This window comes from Mchenga conophoros, linkage group LG2 (genome assembly GCF_057382185.1).
Source record: "Mchenga conophoros isolate Kocher_MC1m ecotype Shallow Benthic linkage group LG2, M_conophoros_male_GT1.1, whole genome shotgun sequence".
NCBI classification, from domain to species: Eukaryota; Metazoa; Chordata; class Actinopteri; order Cichliformes; family Cichlidae; genus Mchenga; species Mchenga conophoros.
This window is the reverse complement of record NC_140527.1, coordinates 31,832,677-31,858,314: the sequence shown is the minus strand read 5'-3', so window position 1 is coordinate 31,858,314 and position 25,638 is coordinate 31,832,677. Positions and strand designations below refer to the sequence as shown.

Genomic DNA, 25,638 nt, shown 5'->3' with positions numbered 1-25,638 from the left:
TGTACATGGATAATACTACCCAATTATGGCTTTAAAAACGGTACCTCACCTCTGCTATCTCTCTCTCTCTCTGGGGAGTTTCAAGGTTTTTTCATTATCTGGGTTTCACCGACTGTCCAATCATACAGCAGACACAGATGCTACGGCGAATTTAATTGCAGTGGGTGGAGTACAATAGTGCTGATTTGGACAATTTGTAACAAAGTAGTTGGAGCACAATAGTCCTGATGAAAACTGTTTTGCACTAATGGACATGATTAAAAGCAGTTCTCTTCAATCTACTGGCACTGTGTTACTTCGGATGGTTGGACAAAGGTAGAAACAGACACTGTAAAGAGCAGGATGTGCATTTTTAAATCCATATCCATGCAAATTTCCAAGTGACTAACTCTTATTCACCAGTGTTCAAATGGTCACTTTGGATGACACAGTATAAGTTTGTCATTCTAAAGCTAGTTAAGCTGACAGCTTCATCTCTGCTTTGGCAATCACAGCTGTTGACCTGCCCAACAAAGAGATTTGACAACTGTCCATGGAGGACTTGGTATGATACATCATAGGCAAACAGATTTTAGCAGTCTTTCTGCTTGCCTTCAACATTTGCTTTCTTCCTCTCTAATTTTCAGTCACTTACTCTTCATCACTTTGTTGCTTCTTTCTCTGAGTCTTGAATTCCTTTGTTGTGTTCTACCTCCATTGCCATCTCAATAATCATTGTGGTTTTTAATGATGTAGTGTGTTTAACTGTCTTTACTGTCTCCAGGGTGGAAGCCATGCATCGCCGCCACACAACGTTGAGGGAGAAGGGGCGTCGCCAGGCAGTGCGGGGCCCAGCCTATATGTTCAATGAGCGTGGCTCGGCCCTCACTGCAGAGGAGGAGCGTTTTCTGGATGCTGCTGAATACGGAAACATTCCTGTGGTCCGCAAGATGCTGGAAGAGTCCAAAACCCTTAACTTTAATTGTGTGGACTACATGGGCCAGAATGCTTTGCAGCTCGCAGTGGGTAACGAGCACCTAGAAGTTACTGAGCTGCTGCTAAAGAAAGATGGTTTGGCTAGGATTGGTGATGGCCTCCTTTTGGCCATCTCAAAAGGTTATGTTAGAATCGTTGAAGCCATTCTCGCCCATCCTGCTTTTGGTGGAGGTCTGCGGCTGGCTTTGAGCACTTTGGAGCAAGAGATGCGTGATGATGACTTTTACGCCTACGACGAAGACGGAACGCGCTTCTCGCATGACATCACACCTATCGTCCTGGCTGCTCACTGCCAGGAATACGAAATTGTCCACATCCTGCTGACGAAGGGGGCTCGCATTGAAAGGCCCCATGACTATTTCTGTAAATGTTCAGAATGTGTGGAGAAACAGAAGAAAGACTCCTTCAGCCACTCACGCTCCAGGATGAATGCATATAAGGCCCTGGCCAGTGCAGCTTACCTGTCGCTCAGCAGTGAAGACCCTGTGCTCACCGCCCTCGAGCTCAGCAATGAACTGGCAAGACTGGCCAACATTGAGACAGAATTTAAGGTGAGGTGTCCTATTGGCTTTTCTTCATTCTTCTCTTTCTTCATACTTTACTAGTTTAAAAATAAAGATTTGTTTTGTAGAGATACAGATGTCATACTACAAATGTACACTAGTGTCTATAAGTTCAACCGCCAGCTATGAACCTTATTCTACCCGCTGCTTAAATTTGAAAAATGCTAAAAAGCATGTAAGTGGGTGGCAGGAAAGGGCTGAGGAGGATGAACAGATGTGTGAGCCAGGATTTGTTCAGTGATCCTCAGGCCAGAGAAGAAAAGTGACACAGAATCACAAGGGATCTCAAAGGGCTCTTTTGAAATGAGCGACTGCTCCCCTCCAGAATCCAAAAACTGACATTAGTGCAGTGGAGCACCATGGTGATTCCATGCCATATCAGTTTGAGCAGTTGGCACTAGCCCCAGTAATATTCCTCTCTCACTCTGTCTTTCTCTTGGTATCAAGGGATTGTCCTGCCATCTGCAGCTGTCAAGCCATATAAGGAATTAAAGGGAAAGAATGTAATCCAGTGTTTCTCCTAAAGTGCAACTACAAAAGCAAGAGTCAGACGCACTGCACCAAAACTCTAAAACTAAAGTAGATGGTGGTGTAAACCTTAACTGCTTTGTGGGGCCAAGGGAGAGTGGCCACCATCTAGTCATGAAACTGGGTTTTGCAAGCTTTAGCATACTTTAAATATTAGATAAGTATTTGAGATATTTTCAACTCATTAACTGCCAGTGTTTAAAGATGAGCTAGAAATGTCAACATTAACCTATTCATGTATCCGTTTTATCACAGAACACAGCAGTTATTTCACAGCTCAGGTTTGTTTAAGCATCCATTAGCTCTTTAATCACCTTGAATATGCCCTCCACAAGTCGATTCAGTAGCATTTATCAACTCTAAATCAAGTGTGAGATAAGTTGACAGTTTTAAATAGTTTAGAAAATATACCTATATTTTTGTTCCACTGAAAGTTTGTAAGCTCTTTATAATAAAATTTATAAACCCTGTCCTGAATTGTTTTTTTTAGTTTTGCTCCAAGGGGAAGCTTCTTGTTGAATGCAGCTGCATCAGTGCAGATGCTTAAGTAAAAACAGCACATTGAACATTATTTTCAGGGATCTATCTTTTCTTGAGCCTGGTATTGTGATTGACTAAGGTATTTTTATTGGTCTATTTTTTTAAAGCTATATAGATCAGGAATATGCTGCTTTAAGAAAATATATGCATCTGACTCTTCCCCGCATTCCTACCAGTGATCACATCTTGAATGTATTTCCTAGGGCACTGTAGATTTTTATTACCCTTTTGAACTACCTGTTAGTAATTCAATGTGCCCTCAAGTTGTTGGGGGGGGGGGGAAAGAGTTTAAAATGGAGCATTTTGCATTGTGAGAGAAAAATTCCTTTCTATGCTGCAGTCACCAAAACACACCTTGCTTCCATGATAATGAAACTGATGTAAAAATACTGATGTGAATGTACGTTAGTATTTGTGTCACTGTCTTGGTGAGGAATAATTTTAATTTCAAAAGCTTGGAAGTAAATATCATATCTCCGAAGGGATATTTGAGGTTTAAAGATTGGACGTTAGGATCAGGGTTAGAGGTGAGTGGCCTCTAAATGGATTATTTTGTGTAATATTTAATATTGTTTCTTAAAAATGTAAAGCCCATATCATTAATGCACTCCAACCCTGAACCTTTCTAAACATTACATGATGGAGATACATGTGGAAACATCAATGTCTGACGCAGTTGGACTGGACAATAAACACCCTTTAAATCCTGAGATCAAAGTCCAAATTCAGAATAGAGCAGCTCATGCTCCTCCTGTGTACACTGCACTGGCAGCTCTCTCATCTAAATCAAAAAGAGTATTTCCACAAGTGATAACATATCTAAAGAGGACTATTATCTTCTGGGTTAAATGTAAGAAAGGAGAACTTCAGACAGTGTGCCTAACTGATATTCCCTTGTTTTCTGTAGCTTGTACGAAAATGATTTGAATTTTTTTTCATTCTTTTTTAAACAAAAAAATCAAACCTGAGTTTGTTTGCTGGCATCTCTGTCAAGGCAGGGTCATTGGTTTGTGCTCACTTTACACTGTGTGGTCAGGTGGGCATGCTTTGGGTAGCAGCTTGAGGTAGAGAGAGCTTATTTCCCCCTACTGTGCCAGCTCGTGTACGAGTCCCAAATCAGTTAGCGTTGGATATAATGGGTAAGGCATTCACTGAAAAACCAGAGACACTCATCCATTAGACTCGTACATTATATGTATACATTTATACTTGATCTTTTTTTTTAAAATTTCTAACGATTTCCTTGTTTTGTCAAGTGAGATTCACTTATAAGTGAAAAACTGTCTTCAAAGAAAAGCTGTGAGAACAGTTTTCGCTGCGATATTGGATCTGTCTTGTCTAAGCTTGCTCAGACCTGTGCAAAGGAGCTAGAGGGTATGCAAGTGTCAGTCGACTGTCTTTCTTCAGAGACTGACTGCACGAGTGGCTTGTGCAAGCTATTAGTAATGGCCTATGGGTACATCTTAAAGAAATCCTAGCAGTACTATGAATAACTGCATGTAAAATGTGCACTGGTGTGATTACCATTAGATGGTACTGAAGCATCTGGTGAACCAGAAAATGGCATGCCTTTGTGCACCCATGTAGTGCTTCATTCTCTTACCCTCAACACTCTTGTTAATAACTGTCATTGTTTCTCTGGTCCTTCCGCTTTCTACCCCCCATTTGTGTCTGATATTCAGCCTTTCTGCTTGTCAGTCTGTTCTGTCTCCAGACAAGTTAATGAGAAGGGCTCACCTGAGGGACCACAGTTGTGTTGGAGCTCATCTGTCTCATTACCATCTCATTATCACCCCTCTGTCTTTTTTCTCTTTATTTGTTTTCTTGTCCCTTATCGCATCATCTTCTCATTAATTTAAAATATCAAGTAAGTAAGTAAGCTGTGTGTTTTTATGGAACTGTCACGGCGAGTGAGGTGAGCCGTGTGGAGGAAATGAAGGAGGATCCAAGTGCAGGCAGTCGTGAAGGTGTAAAGGTGGTTTATTGAACATGAAAGTAAATACAAACGGAAAATGGAGCTGGAACTAAACTATACTGGGAAACAACTAAACTACAAAGCACAAACCTGAATGAGAACGAGCAGAGGAGAATGACGATGGACAGCAGGGAGAGCACACGGATGTGACATGGTAGATACACAGATGACGCAGGGTGGAATACACAGACGGACCAGCAACAACAATGACTGAAGACATGACTTAAATACACAGAGAACCACAGGGGAATTACACACAGGTGGTGGACACAGCTGGGAATAATCAACAAGACGAGACAAAGGTAAAACTGAACACACTCACATGAGACGCAGACCTTCACAATAAAACAGGAAACAAAACACACTTTACTAAGACACAGACTAGACAGAGACAGACTTGAAATGACATATGAAACTAAACCCACATCTTAAACCCAGATAAACAGAACATGGAACTCTAATAATAGACATAAACATTACCATAACACGACAAGAGAACAAGAACACAATCCCTGATGCAAACTTAAATCAAAACACAATAAACTCAAAATACTGGGTCCAACGGACCCAGAACCGTGACAGGAACGTTCAAATGTGGGCGGGAAAAGTTAGAGCATTTTGTTGCTAACACAAAATGTTACATATGAACTTTTGTATGCTATTAGGTGCAATTTTATGACTTCAGAGGTATATTTATCTATTCATACAAATCTCAGTTAATATGCCCAGTCCTCACCATTTCCTTGGTGAATTAATTTAGAATTTATGCCATAAGTTTATATTTCTTTCATCTCACTTCTAAAGCTAGTATCCTGAAAGGAGCTGAATAATCTAATCAACCTGCTTGAAGTGCTGTACAAGTATACATAATGTGTTTTTGAGATTAAGGCAATGACCATGTTAGTGCTTTTGTGAGCCTCTATGACATATGGGAATCTCTAACATATTTCTAAGCGTCTGTGGATTTATTCATGTGTATTTTCAGAGAAGCATAATTGAAGGTACGTGTTTGTCCAAGACTGAGAAATAAGCTGCCAATCAGCAGCCTATTTATTCAAGAAGCCTCTAAATTCACATTATTCAAATCATCAGACCCCATTTTCCTTATTGTTGGTTTTCTCTGTGTGTCTGTTTTCTTTGCACTTGTTTTACTTAAACAATATTCAGAAGCTATTATTAACAGCATTTTCAGTGGCTGTCGTTCCCCCCCCCCCCCCCCCCCCCCCCGCTCACATAAGAGAATAAAATACATTCGGACACCATCACAAACTGACTTAAAGATAAAACTGAAGTCGAGTGCCCCCCCCCCCCCCCCCCCCCCCCCCTCTCCCTGCATTAGGTGTTAGGTTCAGGTATCACTTCTCCTAAAGAATAACAATTGCCTGGCTTTACATCAACTGTCAGTGCTGTATATTTGTATATTGTCATTATCATTCATTTCGCCCACTACATAAGTGACAAGCTGAAATTGAACTGTTTGACAGATTCAAATAAAAGCTTTTTGCTTTGTTGACATATTGATGTTATCTACTAGCTAGCTCCCTGACTGTACACATACATTTTGAATGTAATGTAAGACACAAGTTCATTTGTTTAAATTAAACTGGATGTTCAGTGTGAGTTAGGTTAAAACTTCTCATCCACTGGAGAAGATGCACAACATGTCTCCTTGCAGGAGCAATAGTGTTAAATTCGCCGCATATTGAATTGTTATGTGGGGACTGCTAAGGATCCATCAGAACTGAACCTTACTCCACAAGAAACCCATCAGTTTGTCATCTGAGCCTCTGTAGACACACATAGAAAAGCTCCAAATACCTTTTAGAAAGTAAGTGAGCAGTAAGAGAGGATACAATCAGAGAGTGGAAAGTGTCAATTAACTTTTATTTGAAATATAATTTTGCATGTTTTTTTAAAATAATGAAATATTGAGCAAAGCTGAGACAAAAGACAACAAGAAGGAGAGTGCCTCCATCTTACATTACATTACCTCCCCTGTCCCCTCTCTCTCTCTCTCTCTGATTGTGTCACATTTGACACTCTCTCTCTCTCTCTCTCTCTCTCTTTTCGCGTACCCCTCCGTTCACTCATCTGTAACCATTCTCACTCGGTTTCACACCGCTCTGTCTCCAATTTCAATCTCACAACACTGTCCTCAGTCTCAGTTGTCAAGGTAAAAACCCACACAACATGATTTGATTTTCATGCATGCGTACTATCTTTGTGTGTGCATTTTTGATGTCTGTTTAGCAATGAAAATACCACTGTTTAAGAAAATATTTTTTTTACTTCTTATAGCCTGAAGTCCTATCTTTGAATAGGTTTGAGATAATAATTGATTTCTTTCATCTAGCAGCCTGAAAGAGGAAAAAAAATGTTTTTATTGCTTGTTGCCAAAGGGTTGGCTTCTTTTATTTTTTTAAATAATAAATGTAAGCAACATGGACCAAATTTGAAAATGTATTGATATTTTGTAGCTGAATGGGGTTTAAGAATGTGAACACACGGATTCTACGGAAGGAAGGTCACAGTTTTGTATTCAAGACTGACACTGTCCAGGTTGTGCTAAAAAGACCAAACTGTGGAGGAATATAAATGATGTTCTTGATAAGTATGTATATTAATATAAGGCACAGACATGCACATAAGTACTTTATGCTACCTGCTTAAAAAGATGCACTGAAAGAAAGTTGAGAAAGGGGAGATGATAATTTCCTACTGTGTTTAATGCTAATTATTTTACTGAAAAGAACAATGTAAAAGCTTTTGCCTCAACACGGTGTAATAGTTTGCTTGAGCAGAGCACAAACATGGCGGTGAATGCATAATGATAATCATTCCTCAGGGACTCTAAATCTGCCAGAAGCTCCAGCCTACTGACTGCTTCCTGTTCAACCAACTGTTGCTAAACAGAATCAAGCAAAAGTGGTTGATAGAAAGAAAGCTAAGAGAGCACAGTGAGAGCCACGGGGTAAGAGATTGAAACTTGAACTTTTATTGAACGAATCAATTGTGCTCATTTTAACGAAGCTTTTAATAAATTGTTTCAGTTTGTAATAAACTGCAACTGAAAGTTAAGAAAAATAAAACTAGCTACTTCAGAGTATTCATTTAGTGTAATTACACAGTTATTAGGGTTTAGCAGCTTTAGGAAATTCATGAACATTTCAGCTTTATCTGAGCTGAGTTCATAATTTTTGAAGTGACTTTTGAAAACACTGAAAAAAGACATTCATCCACAACTGCTATGTAAGAAAGTACAGTAATAACTTTTCTATCATTGTGCCATATTTAGAGCATTCTGTTGTTGCTTCCCAGCTGGGGCAGCACAGTATGGTCACTGAAAGAACAGATTAAAGGAGTGGATTGGCCTACTTTATCCTCATTTATGCTCTTCTTCTGTTCTGTTTTTAAGTTTTTAGTCTTATCTGAAATAAAATTGAAATGTTGGGGATTTATTTAGAAGAATTCTGTTGTTTTTTGGCAGAATTGTGTACAAGTAAAATCAGATGCGTGGGAAGGTACTGACTGAGTATTTCAAAAAATGATACTGCAAAAGGAAACATCGAGATGCCTTCATTCAGTTGTTTGAGGACCATTTTATATATATATATATATATATATATATATATATATATATATATATATATATATATATATATATATATATATATATATATATATATATATACAGTGGGGCAAAAAAGTATTTAGTCAGCCACCGATTGTGCAAGTTCCCCCACTTAAAATGATGACAGAGGTCAGTAATTTGCACCAGAGGTACACTTCAACTGTGAGAGACAGAATGTGAAAAAAAAAATCCATGAATTCACATGGTAGGATTTGTAAAGAATTTATTCGTAAATCAGGGTGGAAAATAAGTATTTGGTCAATAACAAAAATACAACTCAATACTTTGTAACATAACCTTTGTTGGCAATAACAGAGGTCAAACGTTTACTATAGGTCTTTACCAGGGGCCCGTTCTTCGTACCTCGCTAAGTAGGTTAGCCGGATTAGATTGTTGACGATTTCGCGTGATCCTGGATCAGTCGGTTCCCCGAAGCTCATCCGGGACTTGCTGTCATAGCAACAGAGCCGTAAGCGTAAACCTGCTCGGGAGCAGGTTTACTTTATGTAAACAGGATTAGATCGCGGCCACGCAGGTATGTCCGCTTCATTTATACGAAAGCAACAGCGATATTTTTCCACTGTTTCACCATAAATAAATATTATCAATGTAACTAAAGATAATGCAGCACTTGATCCTTTTATTGATGTCACACAGATACATACAGGTCATTTCCTAAAAAAGGGAAATGTACTATTAACATTCTATTACATGTATGTGATTATTACAGATGTAATTCATATTTCAGAGTAGTAATTGTAAATTACTTCGTGTAATCAAGATGAGAGACCACGGCTATAAAAGCGAAGGTGGATTTGGGAAGCCTGTCGCAGCCATGTCCTGTCCGTATACGCGACCAACCCATTGCGGAAGGTGCAAGATTGATAAGGAGAGTCCTCAGAATTCAGCGTATATTGCGGGACAGACAGGATCCTTTAGCTCAGCGCGACAGTGTGCTCATAGAGAGATATCGATATTCCCGTGAGGGTATTATTTACTTAACCAACTTGTTGACGAGGGGGTGCAGGACCACCACCTGTCTTTTTTTCCTCTGCCCTTTTCTTGGTTGCTGTTATGAACAAACTAACAGAGTATTACAGGCCAGTATTACCTTGCCAAGAGACGCAAAGCAATCTAAGAGATAAATATTACCATTCTGTAGAATACTCCTGTATTCCACTTTTACTTGTTCCCATGTTCTTGTGGGTCCTGTTGTGGCTCTAATGTGAAAGGGGATATAATATAACATATTATAATATAATATAATGCCATATGATATTGGACAATATAGTGTCATATGATAGATCTACCCTACCGCCTACTGGTGTTGGCCAGAGGGGCCGATGGCGCGATATGGCAGCCTGGCTACAACCGTAGCTGCCTCCACCAGTGTGTGAATGTGGGAGTGAATGAATAGTGGTATCGTAAAGCGCTTTGGGTGCCTTGGAAAGCGCTATATAAACCCAATCCATTATTATTATTATTATTAAATTACCTACGAGTTTGATTTGTCAGCAACTTTCTGCCAGCCCTCTCTCCTTGCTTTTGCAGCCTTTGCAGTGTTCTCTTGCGTTTTAATTAAACTCTGAAACTCCTGAAATCCCTCACTCATGAGTTCTTGCTCTGCTGCCGGAAAATACCGAGCACGCCCCTTGGACATTTTCGCCGACCAATCAGCGGGTTGCCGATCAATGTTTCTACTATCGATGCGTAGCCCCTTTTACGACACCCAGTGATGTCACATTCCTGCGTCCAGCTGTAGTAATCGTCAACAGCAGGTGTGTTCGGGGAACCGGATTAGCGAGCTCACGGTTAGCGCGATGATTTGATCTTGGATGTGTCATTTGATCTTGGATGTAGTAAGCGACGTACGAAGAACGGGCCCCAGGTTTGCACACACAGTAGCTGGTATTTTGGCCCATTCCTCCATGCAGATCTTCTCGAGAGCAGTGATGTTTTGGGGCTGTCGCCGAGCAACACGGACTTTCAACTCCCGCCACAGATTTTCTATGGGGTTGAGGTCTGGAGACTGGCTAGGCCACTCCAGGACTTTCAAATGCTTCTTACGGAGCCACTCCTTTGTTGCCCGGGCGGTGTGTTTTGGATCATTGTCATGTTGGAAGACCCAGCCTCGTTTCATCTTCAAAGTTCTCACTGATGGAAGGAGGTTTTGGCTCAAAATCTCACGATACATGGCCCCATTCATTCTGTCCTTAACACGGATCAGTCGTCCTGTCCCCTTGGCAGAAAAACAGCCCCATAGCATGATGTTTCCACCCCCATGCTTCACAGTAGGTATGGTGTTCTTGGGATGCAACTCAGTATTCTTCTTCCTCCGAACACGACGAGTTGAGTTTATACCAAAAAGTTCTACTTTGGTTTCATCTGACCACATGACATTCTCCCAATCCTCTGCTGTATCATCCATGTGCTCTCTGGCAAACTTCAGACGGGCCTGGACATGCACTGTCTTCAGCAGCGGAACACGTCTGGCACTGCGGGATTTGATTCCCTGCCGTTGTAGTGTGTTACTGATGGTGACCTTTGTTACTTTGGTCCCAGCTCTCTGCAGGTCATTCACCAGGTCCCCCCGTGTGGTTCTGGGATCTTTGCTCACCGTTCTCATGATCATTTTGACCCCACGGGATGAGATCTTGCGTGGAGCCCCAGATCGAGGGAGATTTTCAATGGTCTTGTATGTCTTCCATTTTCTGATGATTGCTCCCACAGTTGATTTTTTCACACCAAGCTGCTTGCCTATTGTAGATTCACTCTTCCCAGTCTGGTGCAGGTCTACAATACTTTTCCTGGTGTCCTTCGAAAGCTCTTTGGTCTTGGCCATGGCAGAGTTTGGAGTCTGACTGTTTGAGGCTGTGGACAGGTGTCTTTTATACAGATGATGAGTTCAAACAGGTGCCATTCATACAGGTAACGAGTGGGGGACAGAAAAGCTTCTTACAGAAGACGTTACAGGTCTGTGAGAGCCAGAGATTTTCCTTGTTTGAGCTGACCAAATACTTATTTTCCACCCTAATTTACGAATAAATTCTTTACAAATCCTACCATGTGAATTCATGGATTTTTTTTTCACATTCGGTCTCTCACAGTTGAAGTGTACCTCTGGTGCAAATTACTGCCCTCTGTCATCATTTTAAGTGGGGGAACTTGCACAATCGGTGGCTGACTAAATACTTTTTTGCCCCACTGTATATATATTTATATATATATATATATATATATATATATATATATATATATATATATATATATATATATATATATATTTATTTATTTATTTATTTATATATATATATATATATATATAAAACACCCAGCACGCCCCTGCGGGCGGTTTATCCTTCAAGCTCGGGTCCTCTACCAGAGGCCTGGGAGCTTGAGGGTCCTGCGCAGTATCTTAGCTGTTCCCAGGACTGCGCTCTTCTGGACAGAGATCTCCGATGTTGTTCCCGGGATCTGCTGGAGCCACTCGCCTATCTTGGGAGTCACCGCACCTAGTGCTCCGATTACCACGGGGACCACCGTTACCTTCACCCTCCACATCCTCTCGAGCTCTTCTCTGAGCCCTTGGTATTTCTCCAGCTTCTCGTGTTCCTTCTTCCTGATATTGCTGTCATTCGGAACCGCTACATCGATCACTACGGCCGTCTTCTTCTGTTTGTCTACCACCACTATGTCCGGTTGGTTAGCCACCACCATTTTGTCCGTCTGTATCTGGAAGTCCCACAGGATCTTAGCTCGGTCATTCTCCACCACCCTTGGGGGCATCTCCCATTTTGACCTCGGGACTTCCAGGTTATACTCGGCACAGATGTTCCTGTACACTATGCCGGCCACTTGGTTATGGCGTTCCATGTATGCCTTGCCTGCTAGCATCTTGCACCCTGCTGTTATGTGCTGGATTGTCTCTGGGGCATCTTTACACAGCCTGCACCTGGGGTCTTGCCTGGTGTGATAGACCCCAGCCTCTATGGATCTTGTGCTCAGAGCTTGTTCTTGTGCTGCCATGATTAGTGCCTCTGTGCTGTCTTTCAGTCCAGCTTTGTCCAGCCACTGGTAGGATTTCTGGATATCAGCCACCTCCTCTATCTGCCGGTGGTACATACCGTGCAGGGGCCTGTCCTTCCATGCTGGTTCCTCGTCTCCCTCCTCTTTCTTGGGTTTCTGCTGCCTGAGGTATTCACTGAGCACTCGGTCAGTTGGGGCCATCTTCCCAATGTATTCTTGGATGTTCGTTGTCTCATCCTGGACTGTGGTGCTGACACTCACCAGTCCCCGGCCCCCTTCCTTCCGCTTAGCGTACAGCCTCAGGGTGCTGGACTTGGGGTGAAACCCTCCATGCATGGTCAGGAGCTTTCTTGTCTTTATGTCAGTGGCTTCTATCTCCTCCTTTGGCCAGCCTATTACCCCAGCAGGGTACCTGATCACGGGCAGGGCGTACGTGTTGATGGCCCGGATCTTGTTCTTACCATTCAGCTGACTCCTCAGGACTTGCCTGACCCTCTGCAGGTACTTGGTGGTTGCAGCCTTTCTAGCGGCCTCTTCATGGTTCCCATTTGCCTGCGGGATCCCCAGGTACTTGTAACTGTCCTCTATGTCTGCAATGTTGCCTTCTGGTAGTTCAATCCCCTCAGTTCTGACTACCTTCCCTCTCTTTGTTACCATCCGACTACACTTCTCCAGTCCGAACGACATTCCAATGTCATTGCTGTATAGCCTGGTAGTGTGGATCAGTGAATCGATGTCTCGTTCACTCTTGGCATACAGCTTGATGTCATCCATGTACAGGAGGTGGCTGACAACTGCTCCGTTCCGTAGTCGGTATCCGTAGCCAGTCTTGTTAATGATCTCACTGAGGGGGTTCAGGCCTATGCAGAACAGCAGTGGGGACAGAGCATCTCCTTGGTAGATCCCGCACTTGATGGTGACTTGTGCTATGGGCTTGGAGTTGGCCTCTAGTGTTGTACGCCACATCCCCATTGAGTTCCTGATGAAGGCTCTTAGGGTCCCATTGATCTTGTACAATTCTAGGCATTCCAGTATCCAGCTGTGGGGCATTGAGTCATAGGCCTTCTTGTAATCAATCCAGGCAGTGCACAGGTTGGTCAGTCTGGTCTTGCAGTCTCGGCTGATTGTTCTGTCTACCAGTAGCTGGTGTTTTGCGCCTCTGGTATTCTTGCCAATTCCTTTCTGTGTCCCGCTCATGTATTGACCCATGTGCCTGTTCATCTTAGCCGATATGATGCCTGACAGGAGCTTCCATGTAGTACTGAGGCAGGTTATTGGTCGGTAGTTGGAGGGGACCGGTCCCTTCTTGGGGTCCTTGGGGATCAGGACTGTCCGGCCTTCAGTTAGCCATTCCGGGTGTATCTCGTTAACTAGCAGCTGGTTCATTTGTGCTGCCAGACGCTCGTGGAGTGCAGTTAGCTTCTTCAGCCAGTAGGCGTGAACCATGTCGGGCCCTGGTGCTGTCCAACTCTTCATACTGGAGACCCTTTCTTGGATATCTGCCACTGTGATGGTTACTGGACCCTGTTCAGGGAGGTCGCTGTGGTCTGCCCTCAGATCCTCTAGCCACTGAGCATTGCCGTTATGGGTTGCATCCTTCTCCCATATGCTCTTCCAGTATTGCTCCGTCTCCAGCCTTGGTGGTGCTGTTCTCTTATTGTTCCCTTGCCACTGAGAGTACACCTTTGCTGGTTCTGTGGAGAACAGCTGGTTTATTCTCCTGCCTTCTATCTCTCTGGTGTACCTCCTCAAGCGGCTGGCCAAGGCTGTGAGTCTTTGCTTGGCAGTTTCCAAGGCCTCAGGTATGGACAGCTTGCTGTATTTCTTAGGCACCTTATTCGCACCTTTCTGCAACTCCGTTAGTTGGCTAACCTCTCTCCGTGCTACTTTGATCTTGCCCTCTAGCCTCCTTCTCCATGGAGGGTACTGCCCCTTGTGGCTGTTCAACTTGTAGTCAAGCATCTCACTGATCACTGCTGCCGTATTGTAGATCAGCTTGTTAGTGTCGGTAATCGTGGTTGTAGGTATTGCCCGTAGTGCTGCATTAACATCATCTAGCAGACCTTCTGAGGGTACTTCACGTAATCTTGGTAACCGGCTACGGGGGATCCAGGTTTCAAGCTTGGCCATGATCCTATTTTTCAGGTCCGTTCCTCTCGCACTCAACAATCCTTCTCCTATCGCACTTGGGGCTATGTACCCAATCTCGGGTGGGGGTGATGATATCTCCCCCCTGACCTGGCGTTATTTTATCAACTTTCCTTCTGACGATGCTGTCTGTGTTGAGCGCTCAGTGAATCTGTGTTCGACTACTCCGCCTAGGCTGCACTGTCGAGCGCAGATCCACTGAGCGCTCAACACAGACAGCATAGTCAGGAGGAAGAGCGCAGGGCAAGCTAGCGAGACAGAAGTTAAGCTCTCCTTGCAAGATGGACCTCCCCCACCCTCATTCAGATCTGGCGTTTGGAATTATTTTGGTTTTCATGTGACGTATGACCCTGAAGGTAAGCGAGTCATGGACTAAAGTAAAACAGTATGTTGGATGTGCCATGCAATGCTTAATTACATTGGTGTGAACTAGTGTGTTAGCGCAGTTAGCTCGTTAACGTGTTGGGCGTCTAGCCCCATGCACGGGGCGATCGGCGGTAGCTCGTTAACGGAGATTTGCCATGTTGTGGCGTTAAGGTCATTTCAACGAGATTAACCTGAAAGCACTAGTGGGAACACAACGAATATGACTGCACATTTACGCCGACATCATCCTAGTGCAAAGACAAAAACAACAAGCATGCTACTAACTTTAGCCGAGTCATTTAGACAGCTGTTAGCACGTGATTCTCCTTATGCTGCTGAGAATATAGCCCAGAAAAAGCGGATAGTATAGCTTTTATTTTGGAAAGAGACATTTCTCTGTAATAAACTCTCTTTTCCAAAGATGAGTGATTCCTCAATCAGATACAGGGCTTGCAAAATCGCTAGCCCGACGTCCCGGAGCTAGCGATCTTTCCAGTCGGGCTACAAAAATCTCTCTGCCCTGCCCGTCGGCTATTGTAGGAAAAATATATGTCAATGCTTTTGCATTCTTTCAGAAATGTAGCTGGGTAATTATGTCATTGGCATCGGTGAGCCACTGTCAATATGTGACATATTGAAATCGCGTTTGAATTTGCGCTTGTTTTTTTGCTTTCACTTTGCAATGACAGCACTGATCTGTGAGTGATGATAATTTGTGCACCAATTCCTCTGACATCGTCTTATTAATCGTTAGCTTACTATGCAAACATGACAAGTGAAATCTCCCGCAGCAAGCTTAAACATGTGAAAGGTTGATCGCGCAGAGAATCGCTGAGCTTATGTGAGTCCGTGTGTAAAAGTAGCAGTATATATATTTTAGTTCTGCTGAGCCAAATAAGACAGGTCGGGGTGAAGAAGTGACAGCCAAAAAAAAGCTTACCACAAAACGGAGAAGTTATGACAAATGAGACTATAAGGCAAAAAGAAAGTGCAGCTTTATGGTTTCATGGACAAAAGAATTTCTGTGGCTGCAATATGACGAGCTAAATAACCAGGGGTGCACATAAGTGGTCCGCAGGTGCGCATTCGCTGTCAAAATAAAAAACGCGCACAAGGGTTAGGGTTAAATTTAAAAACTGTACTTTTGAGTTAAAATATATATTTATAATTTTAATAAATGACAAATTAAAAAGGCATGAACATTTTTTTGTATCGAAAAAATATCGAACCGTGACACCAAAGTATCGAACCAAACCGAACCGTGAATTTTGTGTATCGTTGCACCCCTAATATATATATATATATATATATATATATATATATATATATATATATATATATATATATATATATATATATATATATATATATATACACACTGAACAAAGATATAAACGCAACACCTTTGTTACTGCTCCCATTCCCCATGGGATGGACGTAGAGACCTAAAATTCATTCCAGATACACAATATAACCATCCCTCCCAAACAGTGGTCACAAATCAGTCCAAATGTGTGGTAGTGGGCACATCTGCTATATTGAGATAATCCATCCCACCTCACAGGTGTGCCACATCAGGATGCTGATCTGACATCATGAGTAGTGCACAGGTGTACCTCAGACTGCCCACAACAAAAGGCCACCCTGGAATGTGCAGTTTTGTCTCACAGCAAAATGCCACAGATGCCACAAGCAATGAGGGAGCGTGCAATTGGCATGTCAACCAGATCTGTCGCCCATGCATTGAATGTTCATTTCTCAACCATAAGCCGTCTCCACAGGCGTTTCAGAGAATATGGCAGCACATCCAACCGGCCTCACAACCGCAGACCTCGTGTAACCACACCAGCCCAGGACCTCCACATCCAGCAGGTTCACCTCCAAGATCATCTGAGACCAGCCACCCAGACAGCTGCTGGAACAATTGGTTTGCACAACCAAACAATTTCTGCACAAACTGTCAGAAACCGTCTCAGGGACGCTCAACTGCATGCCCGTCGTCCTCATCAGGGTCTTGACCTGACTCCAGCTCGTCGCCGTAACAGACTTGTGTGGGCAAATGCTCACATTCGATGGCGTCTGGCACGTTGGAGAGGTGTGCGCTTCACGGATGAATCATGGTTCACATTGTTCAGGGCAGATGGCAGCTGAGAATGTCCCAGTTCTTGCATGGCCAGCATACTCACCGGACATGTCACCCATTGAGCATGTTCGGGATGTGCTTGACCGGCGTATACGACAGCGTGTACCAGTTCCCACGAATATCCAACAACCTCGCACAGCCATTGAAGTGGAGTGGACCAACATTCCACAGGCCACAATTGACAATCTGATAGACTCCATGCGACGATGTGTTGCACTGCATGAGGCAAATGGTGGTCACACCAGATACTGACCGGTTCTGGCTCCCCAGACCCCCAATAGCGCAAAAAACTGCACATTCCAGGGTGGCCTTTTGTTGTGGGCAGTCTGAGGTACACCTGTGCACTACTCATGATGTCAGATCAGCATCCTGATGTGGCACACCTGTGAGGTGGGATGGATTATCTCAATATAGCAGATGTGCCCACTACCACACATTTGGACTGATTTGTGACCACTGTTTGGGAGGGATGGTTATATTGTGTATCTGGAATGAATTTTAGGTCTCTACGTCCATCCCATGGGGAATGGGAGCAAAAACAAAAGTGTTGCGTTTATATTTTTGTTCAGTGTATATATATAAATAAATCCCCTCTCGCCCCTGTTGGGCGGTCTATTCTTCAGCCTCAGGTCCTCTACCAGAGGCCTGGGAGCTTGAGGGTCCTGCACAGTATCTTAGCTGTTCCCAGGACTGTGCTCTTCTGGATAGAGGATCTTTGATGTTGTTCCTGGGATCTGCTGGAGCCACTCGCCTAGCTTTGGAGTCTCTGCAGCTAGTGCTCCGATTACCACTGGGACCACTGTTACCTTCACCCTCCACATGTTCTGGAGCTCTTCTCTGAACCCTTCATATTTCTCGAGCGTCTCGTGTTCCTTCTTCCTGATGTTGCTGTCATTCGGAACTGCTACATCGATCGCTACAGCCGTTTTCTTCTGTTTGTCCGGTTGGTTAGGACCACCATTTTGTCCATCTGTATCTGAAAGTCCCACAGAATCTTCGCTCGATAACCGCTCAAACTGAAGATTTTTCCATCTGTGTGAAAAGGTAGGAAACGCCAGTTCAAGCCAAAAGATACAATGCTAACAAGCCACGGTTAAACATTGTAAAAGATTTCTAACTACCTGAGAAAACACAAAAAGAGGCAGGTGATTATTATGTAGGGACAGGGATGATTCTCAGGCTGTGAAGAATTGTACATTTTCTGCATCTATTTGTAACACCTGGTCAGAGGGCCCGGTGGCGCCAGTGTCCGGCAGCCTCGCCTCTGTCAGTGCGGCCCAGGGTGGCTGTGGCTACAATATAGCTTGCCATCACTAGTGTGTGAATATGTGTGTGAATGGGTGGATGACTGGTTGTGTAAAGTGCTTTGGGGTCCTTAGGGACTAGCAAAGCGCTATACAAATACAGGCCATTTACCATTTAACACCTATGTGAAAATTAAAATAAAATATTTTCCTTCTTTCCTCCCTTCTGAAATACATTCACATCATCCACTCTCATGCAGAATGACTACCGTAAGCTGTCCATGCAGTGTAAAGACTTTGTGGTGGGTGTGTTGGACCTTTGTCGGGACACAGAGGAAGTTGAGGCGATTTTGAATGGCGACGTGGATCAGTGCCCGCCGAGTCCCTACAACCGTCCCTGCCTCAGCCGTGTCAAACTGGCTATCAAGTATGAAGTCAAGAAGGTAAGACAAAAACCGATTAGCTCGTTAAAAAATGTAACGAATTTTACAAATTGCATTAATTTGCAACATTAAAAATTAGTGTAAAAATTATTCAAAGAATTAGCAATGCAGTATGTAATGCCTTTTTTGTGGGATTAAATTATTTTTGCAGGAACTGTGAAAACATTTTCTGTAAGTAATAACTAAACAAAATGCCAACATAATACAAAAGACTACAAGAAAAAACGGTAATTGTTTGTCTCAGCAGCTTTATAGGTCTCTAAAGGTGAAGAGGCTTGTCACACAGTGTGTTTGACTTTGATACCTAATACTGGTGTTCATGTACTATGTCAACTTCTTTTTCTTTAACCTTTTCGAAAGGGCAGTACATCTGAGATATCATTGGAGCTCATTTTTTGGGTCTTTACAGTTCCAAAAATCCATACCCAACCCCCAAAACACATGGGACCACGCAAGAAAACATGACCAATAATCCTCTCGTCATTTCAACTTTAAGGTCCATTTGTTGTTTGGAAGAAGACAGTTTTGTTGTATAATAACTTTGACTGCTTTGTAACTTTGACCTTTTGGACCTGTACATTTCCATTAAGGTTATTACACACACATAGGAATTCGAGTATTATCAGCACTGCCCAGAAGTAAAAAAAAAAAGTGGAATGAGACTCGCCACATACTTTTTAGTTGTTGTGTTAACATGGACACATTAATATAAGTGCAGATTTGTCAGTTTGGCTAAATCAAATTTTATTTATATAGTTCCAAATCACAACAACAGTCGCCTCAAAGCGCTTTATATTTTAAGTTACGGATCAAAGAAATAGTCAGACAACCCCTTTTTGAGCAAGCACTAGGAACTACAAGTAAGCCAGCAGTCTTAGAGCAAAGTGCACTGTTAGCGTGATATTGTATTATGAGGGGCCTGAACATTTAAGACCTTGTATGTGAGGTCCAGGACTATAAATTCGATTCTGGCTTTAACAGGGAGCCAGTGAATAGAAGCCAATATGGGAGAAATCTGCTTTCTCTTTCTAGTTCCTGTCAGTACTCTCACAGCAGCAATTTGGATAAATTGAAATTCAGAGAGGTTTTAGAACAGCCGATAATAATGAATTAGAATAGTCCAGAAATAATAATGCATGAACTAGCTTTTCAGTACCACTCTAAGACAGGATGTTTCCAATTTTAGAGATATTTGTAAAAATGCAAGAAAGTCCTGCATATTTGTTTATTATGGACATTTAAGAACAAATCCTGGTGAAAATATTGGTTTCAAGATTCCTCTTTCTGTTACTTAATGCCAAGGTAATTGTATCCAGAGTATCTGGTTATACATCACGTTTCTAAGATTTTTAGGGCCAAGTACAATAACCTCAGTTTTATCTGAATTTAGAAGCAGAAACTTCAGAGGTCATCGAGGTTTTCATGTCTTTAAGACATTGCTAGCTAACTGGTGTGTGGCATCATATATAGAAATAGCTGGGTATCATCTGCATAGCATAAAAATGTATACTATGCCTTCTAATGATACTGCCTAAAGGAAATATGAGCAATGTAAACAGAATTAGTCCTAGCAAAGAACAGTTTGGAAATCCATAATAAACGTTAGTGTGTGTAGTTGTGTAAAGAAGACTCCTTATTTACATGAACAAAGTGGAGTCTATTAGACAGATATGATTCAACCCAATGCAACACACTACCTTTAATTCCCATGGCATGGATAGAAATACATTATTTATTGCAGTTTAACATGTAACCCGACTTATTTCTAACTAAGCTAGTTTCTCTGATCTGTTTGTGCAGTATATTTCCAGTACAGTATGCTTGAGTGTTGTTTTGAATGTGGACTCACAGGACCCTTTTGTAAACAACTCACTGGCCGGTGTGTAAAAGTTAATCCCTGCTGTGCAGAGGTGCTCAGGAAAATGTCAAACCAAATCCCTTTTCCCCATTTGGCCCTGCCATTCTCTCTCACTCACACGTGTTCCTGTCTGATCCTAATGTGCCTCATGTTTTCTTTAATCAGGCAATTCCCTGGTGTAGTTGTGCATGCGCACAGGTGTATTTGTATACATGTGTATATGTGTGTGTGTGTGTGTGTGTGTGTGTGTGTGTGTGTGTGTGTGTGTGCGCGCGCACACACGTGTGTTTTGGGCATTAAACAGGTTGCTTTTTTGTATCCTGTACAAGAGAGCATGACCAATACCAGGCAGCTAATTACACCAGGCAAGAGGAGAGGGAGGGTGTGATTGCCATGGAAACCAGGTGGAGCGTGACTGCATGTAGAGCATGTAGATGGACACAGGAGGCTTTCATGTCAGGGGTTATTGGTTTGATGGACTGATCAGTGGTAAGTTATAGTAACTGAATGGGTGGTGGTGTATGTATTACTGTTTGAGGCTTTTCAGCCATATGCAAATTGTATGTGTTTGTTTCAATCGGTGGAGGAAGCAGAAAATGTCAATTGTCAGCTCAGATAAATGTTCCTCAAACGTGATGATCAAGGGTCACTGGTGAAGTGATGGATAGGCATTGATTGACTGGGTGAGCCCAATAAAGTGAACAGAAATCGAGGGAGAGCACGCATGACCAGAAGTGAGGTGTTGCTGAAATCTTAGACGTGAATACAAAACACACAAACACAACGTTTGATTGTTCCACTAGCTGACTGCTGACTGAACATTGATTGCTTGGTTGTCCACATCCTTCCTCCAGCTGGAAGAAAAACATCCATCTTCTCCTGCGTTGTAAGACCTTTGCTGGCTTTCATTTATCACTGCCTTACTTAGAATAAACTCTGTAATTAATGTGAAAATGCACCACTTCTTATTGCCTTATTTATTTTGCACTTTGTATATTAAATTGATTTTCCATCCTGCTTGTTGCCATTTTTCTTTTTAAATGAATTCAAGTGGAAACCATAAACACAAATGTATTAAAGGTTGCCACTTGACTTCGTTTAGGTAGTAATATATTCAGATTTTTATGAATACACAATACTCAAGTACTAGAAATAGATATTCAGAATGGACACTAAGCTACTTGAGATACTTGGAAAAGTAAATTAGCACCAGATGCCCTTTCGCAAATATGTAATATTTAATCATGTCAATTTTACCCTCTTGGCATTTGTTAATTTAGTTGTATTGAAGTATCATGTATAGTATGCATACTTTTCATAATTAAAAACTGTAATTCCCCATAAAGGAAGTGCAGACCACTGCACCTGCTGAGGGGATTTTCCTGTTTGCTGTTGTTTATGTTTCCCTGTGGGTTATAACCCAGACGTTTTTGCTTAACATAATGGGAAACTTGAAGAAAGTTCTCCCCAATACCACCAGCATTTAGCCTTCTCTAAAACACTTTTTGGATTTGAGACATTTGATATTTATTGTGTCCTCTTTAATTTGGTAACCTGTCTCTTTACTATGCTTTCTTTACTTCTTTGTCTTTCCCACCTTCTCATTGGCTATCCAGGCTTAAATATTTCCATCTCCCCCTGTGCAAGTATAGTCCCGACATTCCATCTATCTTTGTTAATTCAATGTGCTAACCACCACCTGTTGCTATTTCTTTGCTGTCTTGTTTTGCATTTTTTAAATTTACCTGTCAGTTCATGTTATATCCTGTGATATACCTTCTTGTTAAATTAAACTTTGTCTGCATCCATTTTGACCTGCATTTAGATCAATTCTAGAACTTTAATAACAAATGAAAGGCTTAAAAACCATGAAAGCACAAAAGCTGGAATGGTGGGAGAATGAAATGTGTATTGCTTGACTAGAGCAATTTTGCTGATACAGTTCCATCAGATTCTGTGTGGACATTAAATAAGCACTGAACTATTTGAAAGCGCATCATAATAAACTTGAATCTTGGACCTTCAAGCTATTCTTAATAACACAATTTCTTTTGGATAATTTGGGATTGGATAATTCACTGGAGTTGTGAAAAGGTCAAAAACATGGCTCTGCTTTCCACACCTGTGTCCACAGAGAGACACTGACCACAAAGATGTCAAGGAGAATTTTAGATGAAGCTTGAGAAGAATACGTTTTTGTCATCCACAGTAGTCATGGCTGTTTAACATATCCACGTGAGATAGACAATGACCACCCTTCACACTGCATACTGAAATCTGACGGTTTTCATATTTTAAGGTGCTCTATTGATGTTTTAAACCAGGCGAAGAAGTCAGGACATTTATTGTGGACTGTTAGATCAATACTCTGGCTTTAAGTTGCTTTTTAAGTTGACATATTTGGTGACATTTTCAACTATGTAAGGAACTCAAACTGTTCTTCCAAGGAAAAGCAGTGACTGTATTTTATGTCGACAGTAAGACGGAAGCCACACTATGGAAGAGACAGTGGGAGACTTCAGAGCAGCTCTGAGTTCTTTGAAAATAGGTGTGAATTTCTCAGTAAAGAGGAGGGTTAAATCCTGAATTCCCTGACAGATGTCATCTGAGAAACCTGCAAACCCTGAGGGGCCAACTCCAGGAGGACTTCTCTGTGCTCAGTGTGCAATCCAGCTTCATACAGAATCAATTTGCCCACCGTAATGGGCAAGTTTCCATTGTATGCAGCAGGACAGCCAGGTGGAATTGTTTTTGTGGTTCTGCTTTGAAATTGATATTTGTAACTTAAAACATACTGATCTGTCGTCAAGGCATTAATGTCTCTATTACCTTTTACTACCACTGGATTTTCAGCATTTGTCACTTTAAAGACAAAGTATACGAATAATCGAAATGTTGGGCCTGATCTCGCTGATGTCCATTCTGTAATATAACACAAACCCTGTAAGTGATTTGTGTCCAGTGTACTGAGATACACTTTCTACAGGTGGTCTTTCAGAGACTAGAGTAAATCTTGTGTCAAAGGTAATATTTGGACTTTGGACTTTAATTGCCTTGTTTTATGGTTTTAAATGTCAGATATATGTGTTACACAGCAATTAGCCCAGCTGTGGTAGATTGTAAATGGTGTATACAAATGCATGTGTCAAAAGTGCTGGTTCAAATGACGTTTTCAGTTTGGGTTTTTGGGGTTTATATTAGCTTACATGTTGTAAAAATCTATACATAAAGATTTTTGACTTAGTGACTGAACGTTAAGCGCACAAAACACGTGGGCTACAGCGACTTCTTTTGACTCTCACTCAACTTTCTATTTATCATTATATCCTTTCTTTCACTAAGATAATAAGGATTAAAAAATCTTTGAAAGACACATAATTGCCATCAATTCATGATATTGAGGCAAAAAAACATTTCATGTCTTACAATGTTCCTACTTTCTTTATTTTCAAGACCCATTGCTTGAAACCATTTTTTTTATTCCATCCATTAAAGATGTAACATACCAAGAACCCACACTGGCAGAGGAAATTTATTAAAAGCTTGAAAGACATTCACACAGGAATGCTTTGCTGCTGCTTTCCTGGGACTTTAACCGGCTGCTTTTTTAGATATTTACGAACACTTTGTTCATTCTTAGACATCCCTTTTTCCCAATGCATCTAAATTTGGGTTTTCCACTTTAACCAAAGGATCAGTGTTGGCCACTTGTGTGTGCCTGGGTAGCATATTTTTAATATTTGAAATATCGTTTTTAGTTATAGTCATCTTCTTTGTGTGCTAATAAAACAAACAAAACAAAACCCACATTTTATAAACTACATACATCACATCATTGATGTATCCTGCAGTCATTGAATGTTTAACGACTTTCAACATCATACAGCCTGTCCCAGGCGTGGTGAGTCAGGCCTTGGCTGAAACTATGTCCTTCAGCTGTATACCTTTGTTATTGCAGATGCACATTTTGGATGAGAGGATTTTCATGAGTGGGACTTATAACTAGATAACTAGAGCTACTGAGATTACAAGGGGTCCATCCCAGTAGATTCATGTCTAAAGTTGGAGAAAAATATTCAAGGTTTGTTTCTGGTTTAAATTAAAGACGACCTGCCTTAATGTAAAACTTCTATACTTCTATTCGGCCTGACTATGTAAGCAGCTTTTTGTCATATGAAGCTAGTGTGAGTTGTTCCTTGAAAATCCTGGCATCACTAGCTGTTTGCTTTTAGCACCACTCGCCCTTTCCTGTTTGTCTTTCTCATCCTTTAACCATCCTTGCCCTGTACCCAAACTGTCTCATCTTCCTTCGTTCTCCACTGATTTAAGTTTCTTGTTTATTTTCTTCTGTTTCAGTTCGTTGCTCATCCGAACTGCCAGCAGCAACTGCTGACTATCTGGTATGAGAATCTGCCTGGCCTGAGGCAGCAGTCCATTGGTGTGAAGTGCTGGACAGTCCTGGGAGTAACTGTAGGCCTCCCATTCCTGGCTATTGCCTACTGGATAATGCCATGTAGCAAGGTATGGACAGATAGCTACATGCGCAAACACAATTGCAAACTACAGTTAAAATACACACACATATAGTTTAGGGAACTTATTATTGCTGTATCTATGCACTATTGCTTCTCAGTAAAATATTATTTTCTATTCTTGTTCCACCTATTATTTGCAGCCAACTATAGTATTTCAAATTGCACTTGAAGTCTCATCATGCAGCTTATAGGCTCATTACCCATCAGGAAACACAATTCCCAATGTTGTTCTTTGTTGCTCATATGACCTTACCACAAGTTGGGGAGAATCTAAAGTTTGCCCTGAGGTTGGAACGACAGCAAAGGCCTTAATATTAACTTAGGATTAGTTCATTTCAGGACATCTCAGACTCGCTTCTCAGCTCAACATTTAGGCTCAGCTTTTATTATTCTAATCTTAGCTTCATCATCATCATCTACTCTCAGACTGAGCAGAACTTGAAGTGTGACACAAAACACGTGACAGACTAGACAGGAAACAAGACACATAACCAAAGAGACATAGCTGAAACAAAAACTAGAATAAACCTCAACTAAATCTTAGCGAACAATAACACAAGAACTTACTATCATCAACTTAACACAAAAAAACATAAATAAACTCAAAACGCTGGGTCACAGACCCAGCCCCTGATAGAGTCATGTGAAAAAGAACGTACCTCT

At 41.8% G+C, this 25,638-nt stretch overlaps 1 protein-coding gene across 2 annotated transcripts in view; it reads left to right on the top strand.

Annotated features, from left to right (window-relative positions):
* The window catches only part of trpc7b (transient receptor potential cation channel, subfamily C, member 7b), a 63,678-nt gene that overhangs the window by 4,026 nt on the left and 34,014 nt on the right, over positions 1-25,638 (top strand). For both annotated transcript variants that reach the window (XM_085295260.1, XM_085295251.1), the window contains exons 2-4: positions 764-1,526; positions 18,400-18,582; positions 24,797-24,961. In XM_085295260.1, coding sequence (XP_085151386.1) covers positions 764-1,526; positions 18,400-18,582; positions 24,797-24,961 — 1,111 coding nt within the window. The remainder of the gene's footprint in view (positions 1-763; positions 1,527-18,399; positions 18,583-24,796; positions 24,962-25,638) is intronic.